This window comes from Chrysemys picta, chromosome 3 (genome assembly GCF_011386835.1).
Source record: "Chrysemys picta bellii isolate R12L10 chromosome 3, ASM1138683v2, whole genome shotgun sequence".
In the NCBI taxonomy this organism is placed as follows: Eukaryota; Metazoa; Chordata; order Testudines; family Emydidae; genus Chrysemys; species Chrysemys picta.
Genome location: NC_088793.1, coordinates 44,686,838 through 44,702,461, shown reverse-complemented (window position 1 = coordinate 44,702,461; position 15,624 = coordinate 44,686,838). Strand labels below are relative to the sequence as shown.

General features: G+C 44.1%; 1 protein-coding gene across 5 annotated transcripts in view; it reads left to right on the top strand.

The window, feature by feature from the left end:
• The window catches only part of CSMD1 (CUB and Sushi multiple domains 1), a 1,932,406-nt gene that overhangs the window by 1,247,825 nt on the left and 668,957 nt on the right, over positions 1 to 15,624 (top strand). For all 5 annotated transcript variants that reach the window (XM_008163737.4, XM_005289701.5, XM_065587776.1 and 2 more), the window contains one exon: positions 7,680 to 7,767. In XM_008163737.4, the coding sequence (XP_008161959.2) occupies positions 7,680 to 7,767 (88 nt within the window). The remainder of the gene's footprint in view (positions 1 to 7,679; positions 7,768 to 15,624) is intronic.

Genomic DNA, 15,624 nt, shown 5'->3' with positions numbered 1-15,624 from the left:
CAAGCCTTCCTGCTTCACATAAAGATTAGGATGGTCCAGGTCTTGCACATCTACTAATGTGATATATGCCATCATGTGCCAGCAATGCCTTTCTGCCATGTACATTGGCCAAACTGGACAGTCTCTATGTAAAAGAATAAATGGACACACATCTGACATCAAGAATGGTAACATACAAAAGCCAGTAGGAGAACATTTCAATCTCCCTGGACATTCCATAACAGATTTTAAATTAGCCATCCTTCAAAAAAAAAAAACCTTCAAAAACAGACTTCAAAGGGAAACTGCAGAGCTACAATTCATTTGCAAACTTAACACCATTAATTTGGGCTTGAATAGGGAGTGGCTGGCTCACCACAAAAACAATTTTCCCTCTCTTGGTATTGACCTCTCCTCATCAATTATTGGGAGTGGATCACATCCACCCTGACTGAATTGGCTTTGTCAACACTGGTTCTCCACTTCTAAGGTAACTCCCTTCTCTTCATGTGCCAGTATATTTATGCCTGTATCTGTAATTTTCACTCCATGCATCCAAAGAAGTGTTTTTTTTTACCCACGAAAGCTTATGCCCAAATAAATCTGTTAGTCTTTAAGGTGCCATCAGACTCCTCGTAGTTTTTGCATTTTAGCCGGCATAACTCCAGGGGGAGAAGAAGCAGCAGGATACTTCCTTTTTGACTAACTCCATATTGCCTACCTCACAGCTGGAAAAATACTTTTGTTTGGAGATATGCTTCAGAAGAATCCATTTCAAAGGGTCTTTGGATTATAAAAGAGAAGGGCAAAGGAAAACCCCCAAGTTACCTTTGAAATATATTCTTCTGAAGGATACTTCCAGACAGAAGTCTTTCACTTAACACGGCAAAGGTACCACCTCTTTGATTTTTGGGGGGATAGATGTTGACACGGGTTCAGTCAGCCATCTTGATAGAAATGTGGTGAGGATTTTATCTTGAACCAAGTTTAGCTTGTTAAATTAGTTACTAGAAAGCATTTTATCTTGTAACCATTTCTGACTTTAATACTTGTACTCAAAATTTATCTCTTTGGAATGAAATAAAGTAGCTTTATTTTTAATCTAAACCAGTCAAGTTCTGTGTATGAACTGAACTATTTGGTAAATCCAGTTAAGATAGCAAGTTATTGGGTATTGATTCTTTTTAAAGGATCAACAAGCCTTAACATTCCTCTGATTCTCCCAGGCCAGGGCTGCACATTTCAGAACCCATGTTTTAGGAAAACACAGGGTTGTGGAGAGTGAGGAGTCACCTGACCAGTTGTTAACCAAGGCTAATGAAGACCAGTGGAAGTCTGTGCTGGCATTGGACAAGGACTACCTAGTACACAGCTATAGAGTGCATGCTTGTTGCTGACTATGGGCATCCCACACAGAGAGCTACAGTAGGAAGGCATTTGAGAGGCAATCGGGGTAATTGAGGCAATCCAGACCAGTGAAGAATTGTACCTCAGAATCTAACAAAAGTCCTGCTATTTTTAATATAAGGGATATTTTTATGAAAACATGACTAGAATCTTAAACTTTCTGTTCTCCTCACCCACTACCCCCAAATCTCCATGCATCCACATTCTGTTACTGCAGTCTAACTGGAAAACAAAAGCATATATACCTTTTCTGAGTGATGGTTCATTACAGATCTATATGCATGTGAGATACATTAGTGAAGAATGATCTATAGATGTGTTTTAAATAAATTCAACATATTTTTTTTGTCTGAATTTGGGCATTTCATCAAAACTTGAAAAACATGACAGTATCTGAAACAGGACACCGTATAAGATGCAATGTACTTTTGCATTCAAAAGATTATGTTAATTCATTAAAACTGAATTCACTAATCAACTCTGGCAGTTACATCATCTAAATGTTTTTGGTATATTGAACTGGGAGCAAGATATGTACTTAAAAACCGTATATGCAATTTTTCAGCATCTGAATAGGCAAAAATATAAACCTTTGCAGGAGAACCCATTCTTTTCTGGGTTCAACATTGTTAGCACTAGAGTGAATGAGTCCTGGAGGATGAAAAATGTGTCATTTGATTACTTTATTCTATGTGAAATGTGTTGGTGGTCTCCGTCCAGTTCCTAGAAGATAGATGTCAACATTACACATACACCTCTACCCCAATATAACGTGACCGGACATAACACGGTAAAGCAGTGCTCCGGAAGGGTGGGGCTGTGTGCTCCAGCGGATCAAAGCAAGTTCAATATAACGCGGTTTCACCTATAATACAGTAAGATTTTTTTGGCTCCCAAGGACAGCATTATATCGGGGTAGGGGTGTATTACCATCAGTTATCAATCCTTTTGACAGTGTGAGAAGTACTCTGCAATGTTCTGTGGATAAACAGAAAAATCCCAGTTTGCAGTACTGTAATCTAGAACATCATAAGCATTACACTTACTAGAAACTGTAAATTTAATGGGGGAAGCCATTAGAAATGCAAATGATCAGGGAGAAAAAAACTGAAAAAAAAATGGAGCACTTTTCAGACTATTTGAAAACATGTGCATGCTTACCAAACTTTCTAAGACACAAAACTGTTCCAGTAGCCTCTAGCAATGGAAACTTTCAAGAGAGATTACTGAAGTGAGATGATCAGAATAGAAAAAGTTAAACATGTTCCAGCATTACACATTTGTATTTATTTTAAGTGCATAGGAGCCATAGTCTTGGACCAGGCACTGTACAAACTCAGAACAAAAAAGGTGGCCCCTGCTTCAAATAGTTTCCAATATAAATAAAACATGAGACAAGAGGTGGTTACAGTGTGGAGTACCACAACACAGTTAGACAATATCGGTCAACACAAAAAATGGTAGTCTCAGCACATCAATAGCCTATTGTTGTCGAGTATTTTTGTAGACATCACAGGAGATATGAAAAAAGGGTTTTGAAGGATGATGACATAGCTTTGCAAATGTTAATAGGGAGATTCTCCCAACTGTGAGGGGCATCATGGGATAAAGGATGAAGGTGTCTGTTTTGAAAAATGTAACAAGTGGTGATGGAGGCTGGCATCCTGGATCAATGGGAGGTGTGTGTGGGGCGGGTCAACATTTTGATACTGATTGAGAGATGCTAGCTAGTATGGGATTAGGCCCTGAAACACTTTGAAAGTGAAAACTCGCATCTAATGTTTGATGGGATAGAGAAGGAGACACTGTGAACCCGTTGACTTGTGGTTTTCGTCTTTGAATCTGGCCCATTTGAAAGTGAAAACAGGTACATTTTCACTAAAAACGTGATGGTGTTTTCCAGAGAAAAAACAGATATTTAAAAAGTTATAAATTTCCTGTGCATGAATATCAGGTTTTGCATTGAAACATGCTTGGCCACTGTATTAATCCATGATACATCCATACCTTGAATACTGTGTGAAGTTCTGGTCACCCCCATCTTATATATATATATATATATATATGAAATAGAAAAGGTACAGAGAGGGACAATAAAAATGAGTAAGCATATGGAACAGCATCTACATGAGGAGAGATTAAAAAGACTGGGACTGGTCAGCTTGGAAGAGAGACAGCTGAGGGGTGAGAGGATATGAATCATGAATGGTGTGAAGTACTATTTACCCTTTCACATAATACAAGAAGCAGGGTCACCCAATGAAATTAATAGGCAGCAGATTTAAAACTAACAAAAGGAAGTACTTCTTCACATGACGCACAGTCAACCTGCAGAACTCATTGCCAGGTGATGTTGTGAAGGTCAAAAGAATAACCGGGTTCAAAAAAGAATTAGATACGTTCATGGAGAATACGTCCATCAGTGGATATTAGCCAAGATGGTCAGGAATGCAACCCCATGCTCTGGGTGTTCCTGAGCCTCTGACTATCAGATGCTGGGACTGAGGATGTGGGATGGATCACTGGAGGATGGGGAATTTCCCTGTTCTGTTCATTCCCTTTGAAGCATCTGGCATTGGCCACTGTTAGAAGACAGGATATTGGGCTAGATGGACCATTGGTCTGACCCAGTACAGCTGTTCTTCTGTGGAGATATGATACAGAGAAACCATTTTGAAAAATGAAATTACTTGGAGTAAAATTGCCAGCTGCGCTTTTTTTTTTTTTTTTTTTTGGCTTGCTTATTTCAACATACTACTACAAATGAGTCCTCGGTGGAAAGTACAAAAGATTCCCCATAATTATGGACCTCTGAACACAAGCTTGTTTAGGTTTTGTCCCTTCTCATTTAAAATCAATGTATTCCTAAACAAATAAGAGGCATACAGAGTCATTCAAAAATATAGTACACTTAAACCACCATAACACAGACAGAGTTGCTCCTGTTCTTGTAAGGGTGCTTATGATAAAGGTTTAAAGTGACTGAAAATACTATCTTGAGGTTTCCTAGAACTATTTTTGAAGAGTAAGAACTATCAAATTTGCAGCCTTGACAAATGGAAACAGGTTTTTTTTTGTTTTGTTTTTTGTTTTCTGGCTGCTTAGCCTTATATCTTAAAATAAAGCTTTCCAGTTTGCTATCAGCATTAACACTGTGGAATCAGAATTTGTTTCCCTTTTCTGTTGAGGATGTATGAGACAGAATAGAATCCAGCTTACTCTAACATAGAAGTGTCATTATAACTGTGCTTGCCAGAAGCTGGGAATTGGCGACTGGGAATGGATCACTTGGTGATTACCTGTTCTGTTCATTCCCTTGGGGGCACCCTGCATTGGCCACTGTCAGAAGACCGGATACTAGGCTAGATGGACCTTTGGTTTGACCCAGTAGGGCCATTCTTATGTTCTTATGACAGTAGTAAATACTTGACTTTGTCAGAAACCTGAGGAAATATAAGAAGATTAGAGATTGTTAGAAGTATATATGCAACAAGAAGTGGTTAGTTTAGCAAGGGCAGTTTTCTCACCATAACCATGCTTTTAAAATTTACTCTTGTAACAAACTTTTTATGTATATTTAGAGATGAACTCTTCTGAAAGAATAAATGTAGCTAGCAAAATTGAACTCTAAGAACAAATAGTATTTTTGTTTATGAACTAGTTTGTCTCATTCTTAATCACAATGCTGACATGGGATAATTCATATTCACATAAGTAGTTAATAAGACTTATTTGCATAAATTAACTACTGGAGGATCAGGCCCTTAGCCTGGAAATGTTTCCTTGGTCATCACCTTGGATAGACAAAATGTTCACATTGCATACACTGATATGGAAATACTGTGAGTCAGAAGCTCCAGAATTGAATTTTTACTCATAACAATTTGATTTATGTCACAATATACCAGGAAGGAACTTCCTTTAAGTTAGCTGTTATGTTTCACAGCTAGAATGTTCCTTTTTAAGCTATATCCGGAAATACATCTCTCACATTATCATAATCTTTCATCAGCTGATTTTGAAGAACATTTTTGGAACAGACAATATACTGTATCATAGACAGAGAAAGGAGATAAATACAGTTTTTAACTCTGATAGGCTGGTGGGTGTTGCTATTTTCTATATCTTTAAAATCATTGCATCTCTGAGACAAGAATGGAGGTGATTCAGACATTTAAATGTACCATAATTATTGCAATTTTATCAGTTTTAGGAGGAAGCTATACTTGGGGCAAGCAATTCTGCACTTACAAGAGCTTTTTACTTAGCTGTATTTTTGTAGCACTGCAATGCCTTTTTTATATGAATTGATTTCCATGAATATTTCTCATCTTGTATAAAGCTTTAGCTTTCAGATAAATTAATTGCCCATGATTCTGCTGGAACAGGCAGTCAGGATTTATAGCTCTTATCTTCTGATTGTACATAACCTGTTTGTCACCATGCTTCCTCTATGCCACCTTATTCCATTCAAAAGCCTATCACTGCTTGAGAAATTTACATCTAATCTCCCATCACCTCTCAATCGTAATGCTGTCTTCTGTCATCTGTAATCCACTCAGGCCTGTCTAATTCATTCTGTGCTGCTAAAACATTCCAACTAAGTACACTGTCTATATTCAGGAAGGGAGTACTACCTTATCCTTAAAGGGTTTTCAGAAATTCTGAAGATGACTTTTTTTTTTCCCCCCTCTTCTATCCTTCATGGAAGGAAGCAAAGAAGAAAGGGAAGGTGTGTGTATGTGATAGACAGAGAGCGACAGACTGACTGTATTTATATTCATTTTTGTGAAGGCCATGAACTGTAAAGGTATTTTGTATGCCTTTATCTCTATATTTGTAATCAATGTAATATTTAAGAATATTACATAAACAACTAAGTTACCACTTTCGAGATAGAAGATAAAAACAGTCACACACTTTACAAGTAAAATCAGAGTCTTAGCTTTGTGAGGACCATAACTTTATACAAATTTGTCTGTAACATCTGTGTGTGTGTGGGGGGGGGAGGACCCTATTCTCTATTCTACCTGATGTGGGGGGAAGGGCACAATGGAGACTTCAAGCAGCTTTAGCGCTTTCACATATTTCTGAGTTAGCCAGGAGTAAATCAATATAATATTCCATTGAACACATGTTTCTAGTGGGGTCCCACAGGGATTGATTCTTGGTCCTTTATCATTTTAACATTTTTATTAATGCACTGGATGGAAAACTTAAAAACACTGATAAGTTTGCAGATGACACACAAATCGGGGGAGCACTAAATAATGAGGATATGTCACTGATTCAGAGTGATCTGGATTTCTTGGTATGCTGGCCTTATGCAAACAATATCTATTTTTAATATGGCTAAATGTATACATCTAGAACAAAGACTGTAAGCCCAACTTAAAAGATGGGGGACTCTAGCCTGGAAGAAGTACTCTGAAAATGATTTGGGGCTCACAGTGGATAATGCAACACTCTGGAATTATCCTTGGATGCATGAACCGGGAATCTCTAGTACGAGTCAAGAGGTTATTTTATTTCTGTATTTAGCACTGGTGCAACTGTTGCTGGAATACTGTGTCCATTTCTGGTTCCCACAATTGAAGAAGGATTTTGATAAATTAGAGAGGGTTCAGAGAAAAACCATGAGAATGATTAAAAGATTGAAAACATGCCTGGACTCAAGAAGCAAAATCAATTTACCTAACAAAAAAGGTTAAGGAGCAACTTGATTAGTCTATAATAAGGGGTTTCCAAACTTGGTTCACGGCTTGTTCAGGATAAGCCCCTGGCGGGCCGTGAGACACTTTTTTTATCTGAGCGTCTGCAGGTACGACTGCTCATAGCTGCCAGTGGCCGCGGTTCACCATTCCCGGCTGATGAGAGCTGAGGGAAGTGGCACCAGCTGGGTCACCACTTCCTGCGGCCCCCATTGTCTTGGAACGGCAAACCGCGGCCAGTGGGGGCAATCGGCCGAACCTGCACACGCTGCAGGTAAACAAACTGTCCCGGCCCGCCAACGGATTTCCCTGACAGGCCGTGTGCCAAAAGTTGCTGATCCCGGGGCTAGATTATCAAAATGGGCCCTTCTGGCCTTGAAATCTACGAAACAAATGTATATTAAGATGCACTTTGTTTTTACTTATATTACCTTCCTGAAAAATATACTGAGCAAATAGATAATGTTCCTCCTGTAGAACTCGAAGTGTGGATGGGTGAAGAATCATTTACCTAGTTTTAAGACTAACTATTCTTTTTGTTTCTTCTTCTTTTTTTTTTTTTTTTTTTAATTCTGACTGCAGTGAGTCAAGGTGGGGATGCAGTCATATCTGACATGTGTCCTGATCCTGGAATTCCTGAGAATGGGAAGAGAACAGGCTCTGACTTCAGGTAGGAACTGTGTGTGTGTGTGTGTGTGTGTTGAAGTGGAAGGGGCTTTTAAGTGTAAGGTAAACTACAGATGAATGCAGTTTGCATAAAAGCTACAAAAGAGACCATTTCTGAAAGTTGCTAGAAGAGGCTCCAATTCTTGCAGAGTTTGAGTTCTGTTTCTAGGTTTCTGGGAAATATACAGTGCATTATGGTGGAGATTTTATAGAATACACCTAAGTGTCCTCATTGTAAATGGAAAGAAACACTGTCAGCACCCTCAACTTGGTCTTTACTAGAAGTTAGAATCAAGTAGTGTCCTCCAGGTTTCAAATGCTACTTAGCAATACAAAAGATTAATTATCATTCAGTGGATTGTCAAGAAATATTGTATTTCCCACTTCTGCTTCACCAAAACAATTTTTTTAAATAAAATACTACTTCACAAAAAGTCAAAGGAACTCACACAAACACCAAAAAAATGCTTTTAACTCTGATATATTAGTGACACTGATAGACTGATAAAGCAAACAAAGCCCCTATCATAGGGCATCCCCTCCTGGAGCACCCGCTGTGGCAAGCCACTGAATGACACATTTGCTCAGTCTCCTCTTTCTGGTAACCCAATATCTTCACTTCAGGATCTTCTCTTTCAATAACGCCCTTCTTGGGGCTGGTTTATTGTTAAAACCTTATACAAAATTGTCCATAATAAAGGTCCAAGCATAAAATCAATTCATTATGCCAAGTACAAATTTAAGTTCAGCTCACATCTTGTCCCACAGTACCCCACGTATCACACCTTGGCACCTTTGACCATGTCAAGACTTTGTCAGTCGTCTTCTGTCCCTGGACAGCTATCCCAGTCCTTTCAGCTGAAGTGCAACTCCACTCTTCCCAGTGGGAATCCCCATAGCCTCTTTGCTGGGAGCATCCTTGCCAGGACAGCATTCTCACTCTACTCGACCCTGTCATAGTTCCTATGGGTACAGGTCTCCTGTCCTGGAGACATCAATAGGCAAGTTACTCTGCTGCTCCCTTGTCTTGGCTCTGGCAAATCCTTCTGCTACTCCCTGACCTTCATCCTTCTGGGCCTGGCTTGGGGATGCTATCCAGCAAACCCTCTTGCTGCATTCCTGCCTTTAGACTTCCCCTGGGACCACTATCAATCTCCTGACTCTGGCAACTCTCATCTCCTGTCCTTCTCCTGGTTGACCCAGGCCCTGCCTCCCTGGATCCCCCCAGCTCAGTAGGTCTCACCACCTAGAGCCCAGTTGCCCTCTTTTAAGCTCAGTTAATTGGTGCATACTGATAAGGCATGGGTGCACTGGCCTTGCTCCCTCTGAAAGGGTAGTGTCATCCTGTGACAACGACGGTAAGTACGGGGGGAGGGGTGGGAAATCTCCAATTTTAAGGAAAAATACAAAAATGTATATTGCACATATAAAATAAACATGAAAGCAGCTGCAATTATTTCAATTTACTATTTGAGTCCTCCCACAAACTGTTTTGGTTTTGTTTTGTTTTTTGGGCATCTTCTCAAGCAGCTTTGACTGAGATGTACTTTTCTCACCCTGCTGTGCATGCAAAGGATAGAGAAGGGGAATAGGAAAGGATGTGAAGGGAAAGAAGATGGGTATAGTGGGGAATGGATGGGAAAGCTGGTAAGGTAAAGCTACTGGGAAAGCCAGGCAACATGGTAGGATGGGTGTTTGGGACATTCCACTTTAAGAACTTGTAAGTGACTGTAATATACAGTCACTTATAATAGTTATAGATTTATTATAAAATGGGTTCTCTAATTTAAAATACAATACATTAAAATAATTAAACAAATCTGGTTGATTATTTCAATCAGCCAAAACCAACCAACCAAACTCCCTGCCCCAAGTAGTGTTTTATGCCACTTAAAGGGACAAGAGCCAAAGGCTGTATGATGCTCAGTAGAGACTTTGTTGCTATTGCTTTTACCTGGAAGGTGCTCAGATTCTAAGGTGCTAGGCAGAAAAAGTAGTTTCGGGAACTATAACTACCCCTTTGTCTCCAGTCTTTCTTTGGGGGGGGGAGGGGTTCAATCCTTGTTCCGCCATTTTAAAAATATTTTTCTCCTTTGTTGCTGTGTGAAAGATCCCCACAAATGTGTTTCAAGACTGCCTCTGCAGAGGAAATATTATAGCTGACAATATCCTAAGTGTTGTCAAGTACACACAGTATGTATAGTGTGATAGTATAGAGAAGCTCTTTCATTTTTCTTCTAGTCTATTTCAATTATAGTTATGTTACTTCTAACCATCTCAGGTAAAATATTTGTAAACAGAAAAGTACATTTTAATTTTTTTGCATCAACTGAAGTGAAGCTCATTGTTACCATTTTGTTGAATACTATAGATTTCAAAATTCTGATATAGTGGAAAACAAACATGTTGGCTGATATCTTATATCACTTTGCCTTCAGTAGTTAGAATATTAATGTTCTTCTTTGAGTACTTGCTCATGTCCATTCCATATTTGGTGTGTGTGCTCGCCAGATACACCGGTACCGGAAGTTTTTCCCTCAGCAGTATCGGTAGGGTACCGGCTCTGGCGCCCTCTGGAGTGGTGTCTGCCTGGCATAGTATAAGGGGCGCCTCCGGTTCCCCCCCACCCTCAGTTCCTTCTTGCTGCCAGTGATGGTGCTGCAACATCTGCTGCTTTGGCTAGCATTGTTTTGTTCTCTGTTCTTGCGAACTTTGTAAAACATGTAATATAGTTGTATATAGTTAGTAGTTGAGTTAGTATTAGTTAGTATTAGTTTCCCTTAGTAGTAGTTCCTAAAAGCCTTCATTAGTCCCAAACAGGACTTAGCCTGAGGATGGGGCATGCCCTGGTTCCCAGGCTTTAAGCCCTGCGATCGTTGCAAACGGCCAAAGTCCATTAGCAATCCACATAATAGCTGCCTAAGGTGCTTTGGCAAAGGGCACATAAGCAACAAGTGTTGTATTTGTAAGTCCATCAAACCCAGGATGAAAAAGGAGCAGGACAATCGCCTGACAGCGCTCCTGATGGAGTCGGCACTTATTCTAGCACCGGAGCAGCAGTCCGATTCGGAATCAAGCACTGAGGCATCGGTGCGCAGTGCTCTGACACAATGTCCATAAGCCGGCACCGATCCCCCTCTGCAGCTCCGGCCAAGAAGCCGAAGAAGACAGGGAGGGGAGATCTCCTACTTCCTGCAAGGGAAATGAGAGGCTTGAGGGTGAGCCAAGACCCGAGCCGGGCAGCTCAACTCCCACTTCGGGAAGTCAGGCCCAGTCGAGTGGTGCAGCCCATCCCATATCTTGCCTGCGACTCCAGATAGCGGTGCAGGCCTCCATCAGCTTCAGGTGCCGTTGATGCCTGAAGCCCTACAGGCAGCTCAGGAGATCCTGGTACTTCTGGTGCCACTCACACTTGTTCTGGCAGTACCCCAGTCTCATCTTGGGACCTCCGCATACATCCCCACCTCAGTGGCACCATTCCCCATCTCGTGGGACGTCCCGCCACCACTCACCCACCCAAAGCCATCACACCTCAGAGCTAGAGTGTCAGGCTCAGCAGAGCCCTGTTCAGTCCCTGTAACTTGGGCACTGACAGCAGGATTCAAGGTGTATCTCACCAGTAGCCTGGCACAGACCCACGGGGCAGGCACCCCCCAGCAGGATCACCAAGACCCAACCCCTCGCATCGCTGAGAGCTCAGTACAGATCCCGGGATTGATTGGAGGACTGAAGCCACCAGTCACCCGCCCGCCATCATTGGTCTCCAAGATGGGGACCACCATGTTCAGGAAGTTCCTCCCAGAAACCGCCTCGTGATAGCTCCTGGTCCCACTCAACGTCCTGTTACCGGTTGGATAGCATAAGGCATAGATCGCTGGGTTTCGACACTGATCTGCCGAACATAGTTGGTCCCTGAGGCCACGACCAAGACATTCGTCTCATCTACCAGTCAGATAAGAGCCATTGCTCTGACCAATCCTGGTTACCGGGTAGCGACTGCTCCGGTCACAGCTCCAGCACGGAGCAGGGTTCCCTAACTGTGGAGCAGCCTCCTGTGCCTGTGCTGCCGCCTACGTCATCTGCACCAAAACCTATCCCATGACCTCAAGCACAGTGGCCGGCACCATGATACTCATGGAACCCCTGGGTGTTCACCCAGCCTTCTCAGGCTGCCTGCTCAGTGTCAGGAGCCTCAGACAGGCCAGTGGCCTCAACATCCTGATCCCCTCCCATGCCTGAGACTTTGGGGGGAAGGATCCCATATGTCCAGGAGGACCCAGGGGAGCAGCCTGCTGGACCACCAATGGATGTTGAGACTCCTGCGATACTGGCATCATCCTTGTCATTGCCAGACAAGGTTATCACAGAGCCCCCTCACCCAGTTCCTTAGGATGACGCTAAGGCGCACTAGGAACTATTGAAGAGGGCTGCATCTAACCTGGGGCATCAGTCGCAGGAGTTGGAGGAGACCTCGCACTCCCTGTTTGACATCCTCTGCTCCTTGGCTCCTGCCAGGGTGGCTTTACCCCCCCCCCCCCCCCGCATGAAGGGGTATCAAAGATTACCACTGCCCTTTGGCAGACTCCCTCCTCCTTGTGCCCCATCTCCAAAAGAGTCAAGCGCAAGTACTTTGTGCCAACTAAGAGGCATGAGTACTTCTATTCCCACCCGGCCCCCAATTCCCTGGTGGTTGAGGCAAGGTCAACCCGGGGTGACAAAGACCAAAAACAAAGACTCAAGGAGGCCAGATCTTTTTGGATGTCAAGTTTATTCATCTTCCAGCCTGCAACTGAGAGTGGCCTATCACCAAGCCCTCCTTGGCCACTATGATTACAACATGTGGCAGGCCATGGCAAAGTTTGAGGCTTCACTCCCTGAAGGATCCAGGAAGGAATTCCAGGCAATTCTTGAGGAGGGCACGGCAGCAGCCAGAGTGGCGCTCCAGGCAGCTTCAGACGCGGTAGACTCTGAGCCCACACCGTGGCCTCTGCCATCTGCATGCAGTGAGATTCCTGGCTGCTCCTCTCAGGTTTGTCCGCTGAGGCTCAGCAGTCGATGCAGGACCTTCCCTTCAATGTCCAGGCCCTATTTGCAGAACAGACTGATACCAAGTTGCACAGTTTAAAGGACTCCCATACTGCCCTGAAAACTCTGGGGCTGTACATCCCAGGCCTGGCATGTAAGCGGTTCAAACTGCAACAGCCTTAGGGAGAAGGGAGCCAGCCTCAGCAGGACCTGCCTCACAAGAAGGCCAATGGCTACAAACGCATCCCGAGCCACCCTCATCCACTCCCTGTTCAGTTGGGCTCCACCTGAAATAAGCAGGGGGCCAAGTGACTGTTTTGAGGCTGCACCTGAGGGCAACCTACCAGCCTATTCCCTGGATCCATCTTCCCCAGTTTATTCCAACCGCCTTTCCTTTTTCCTCCCTGCATGGACTGCTATAACCTCGGACGGCTGGGTCCTGAACACAGTAGCGCAGGGCTATACCCTCCAGGTTTTTTTCTACCCCCCCCCCCAACTCCCTTCCCCATCCCTCTTCAGGGACCTTCTTATGAGAGTCTCCTCACACAAGGTTCAAGGGTTGCTGCAGTTGTGGGGGGTGGAAGAAGTTCCTCTCGAGTGCAGAAACAGGCATTTTTATTCCTGGTACTTTTTAAATCCCAAGGGTGGTCTACATCCCATTCTGGACCTGTGAGACCTCAACAAGTACCTAAACAAGCTGAAGTTCCATATGGTCTACCTGGCCTCTATCATCCCCTCCCTGGATCCGGGAGATTGGTATGCTGCCCTCGACCTAAAGGACGAATACTTCCACATAGTGATCTTCCAAGGACACAGACGTTTTCTCCGATTCATGCTCCGATTAGACACTAACAATTTATGGTCTTCACATTTGACCCAGCAGCAGTACCAAAGGTATTTATCAAGTGCGTGTCGGTGGTGGCGGCTTACCTCAGGTGCTGGGGTATCTAGATCTATCCCTGCCGCAATGACTGGCTGGTCAAGGGCAGTTCCAGGTGTCAGGTCCAAAAGGATGTTACGGTGCTGCAAGCCATGTGCTGCTCCCTGGGCCTACAGGGAGTTAGTCTAAGTTAGTTCAAGTACAAAGAATAGAATTCATCAAGGTGGTGTGGTGCTCGACTCAACATGTGCGAGAGCGTTCCTGCCACTAGGAAGGTTTTGGACATTGACAGACCTTATCATGGAGGTGTCTGTGTTCCCCCTGACTACAGCCAGGGTCTGCCTGCATCTGTGGGACCACATGGCAGCTTGCACATACCCTGTCTGCCATGCCAGGCTCTGGATGCAGCCCCTGAAGATGATGGTCTATTCCAGGTCCAGGGATTACCTGGAAAAGACTGTTACTATCCCCCCCAATGATACTCACCTCATTGCGATGGTGGACCAATCACGAGAAGGTCCCAGAGGGAGTTCTGTTTTACAACCCCCCTCACTCCATCGAGTTGGTGTTGGATGCCTCGGACCTCTGCTGGGGTGCGCATCTTGGAGATCTTCAGACCCAGGGTATGTAGTCCTCGAAGGAGAAGACACTACACATAAACTTCAAAGAACTCAGAGCGGTCTGCTTGGCATGTGGGGACTTCCTGCCCCACCTATCAGGAAAGGTGGTGAGAGTCCTGATGGAAAACACAGCCTCAATGTTCTACATCAACAGGCAAGTGGGAGCACACTCATCAGCTCTCTGCCAAGAAGCACTCCATTTCTGGAACTTCTGCCTCGACCTCGAGATCCACCTGGAGGCTTGTCCCCTCCCTGGCATCAAGAACAAACTAGCCAATCACCTCAGCAGGGCCTTCTCTCACCATGAGTGGTTGCTCCACCTGGAAATAGCCTACATTATCTTTCAGAGTTGGGGAACTCCAAGTGGACCTGTTCGCCACTAGTCAAAACAGAAAATGTCATCGCTTTTGTTCTGGGTAAGGATTCCCTTTCCTATGCCTTCCTCCTGTCATGTCTGGGGAGCCTGATGTACGCATTCCATCTGATTCCACTCATCTCCAAGGTCCTGGCAAAGAGACAGGGCACAGGTCATCATGATCGCCCTGGCATGGTCTCGCCAGCACTGGTTCAGCATGCTCATGAACCTAACAGTGGGTCTTCTCTGGCCTCTGCCCAACCAACCGGGCCTGTTGTCAGAGGACCACGGTTGGCTCTTACATCCCAACCTCGCGTCCCTCCATCTCTTGGCATGGATGCTGTGTGGCTGAACCTGGAGCAGCGGACCTGTTCGGAGGAGGTCCAACAGGCCCTTCTGGAAAGTAGATTGACTTACCTGGCCAAGTGGATGAGGTTCTCGCACTGGGCATCCGAATGTGGCATCTCTCCCTTGCACTCTTCCATACAGTGTGTCTTAGACTACCTGCTTCATTTGAGGAACCAGGGCCTGGCACACACTTCCATTAGAGTGCACCTCATGGCTATCTTCACTTTTTCACCCACCGATCCAAGGCCAGACTGTGTTTTCCCATGACATGACGGTCAGATTCCCACAGGTACAGACCCCTGTCCCGCAGTGGGATTTTAACTTGGTCCTCTCTAGGCTCACGGGCCCGCCCTTTGAGCTGCTGGGCTCTACCTGCTCCCTTTCCCACCTGTCATGGAAAGTTGCTTTCATGGTGGCGGTGAGACAAGTCTCTGAGATTAAAGCCTGGACTTCAGAACCACCGTACATGGTCTTCTACAAAGAAAAGGATTCAGCTGTGACCCCACTCAGCCTTCCTGCTGAAGGTGGTATCTACCTTCCATATGAACAAGGACATCTTCCTCCCAGTGTTCTGTCCCAAACCATACAAGACCAGCGAAGAAAGGCGTCTTCATGCACTGGACATCTGAAGGG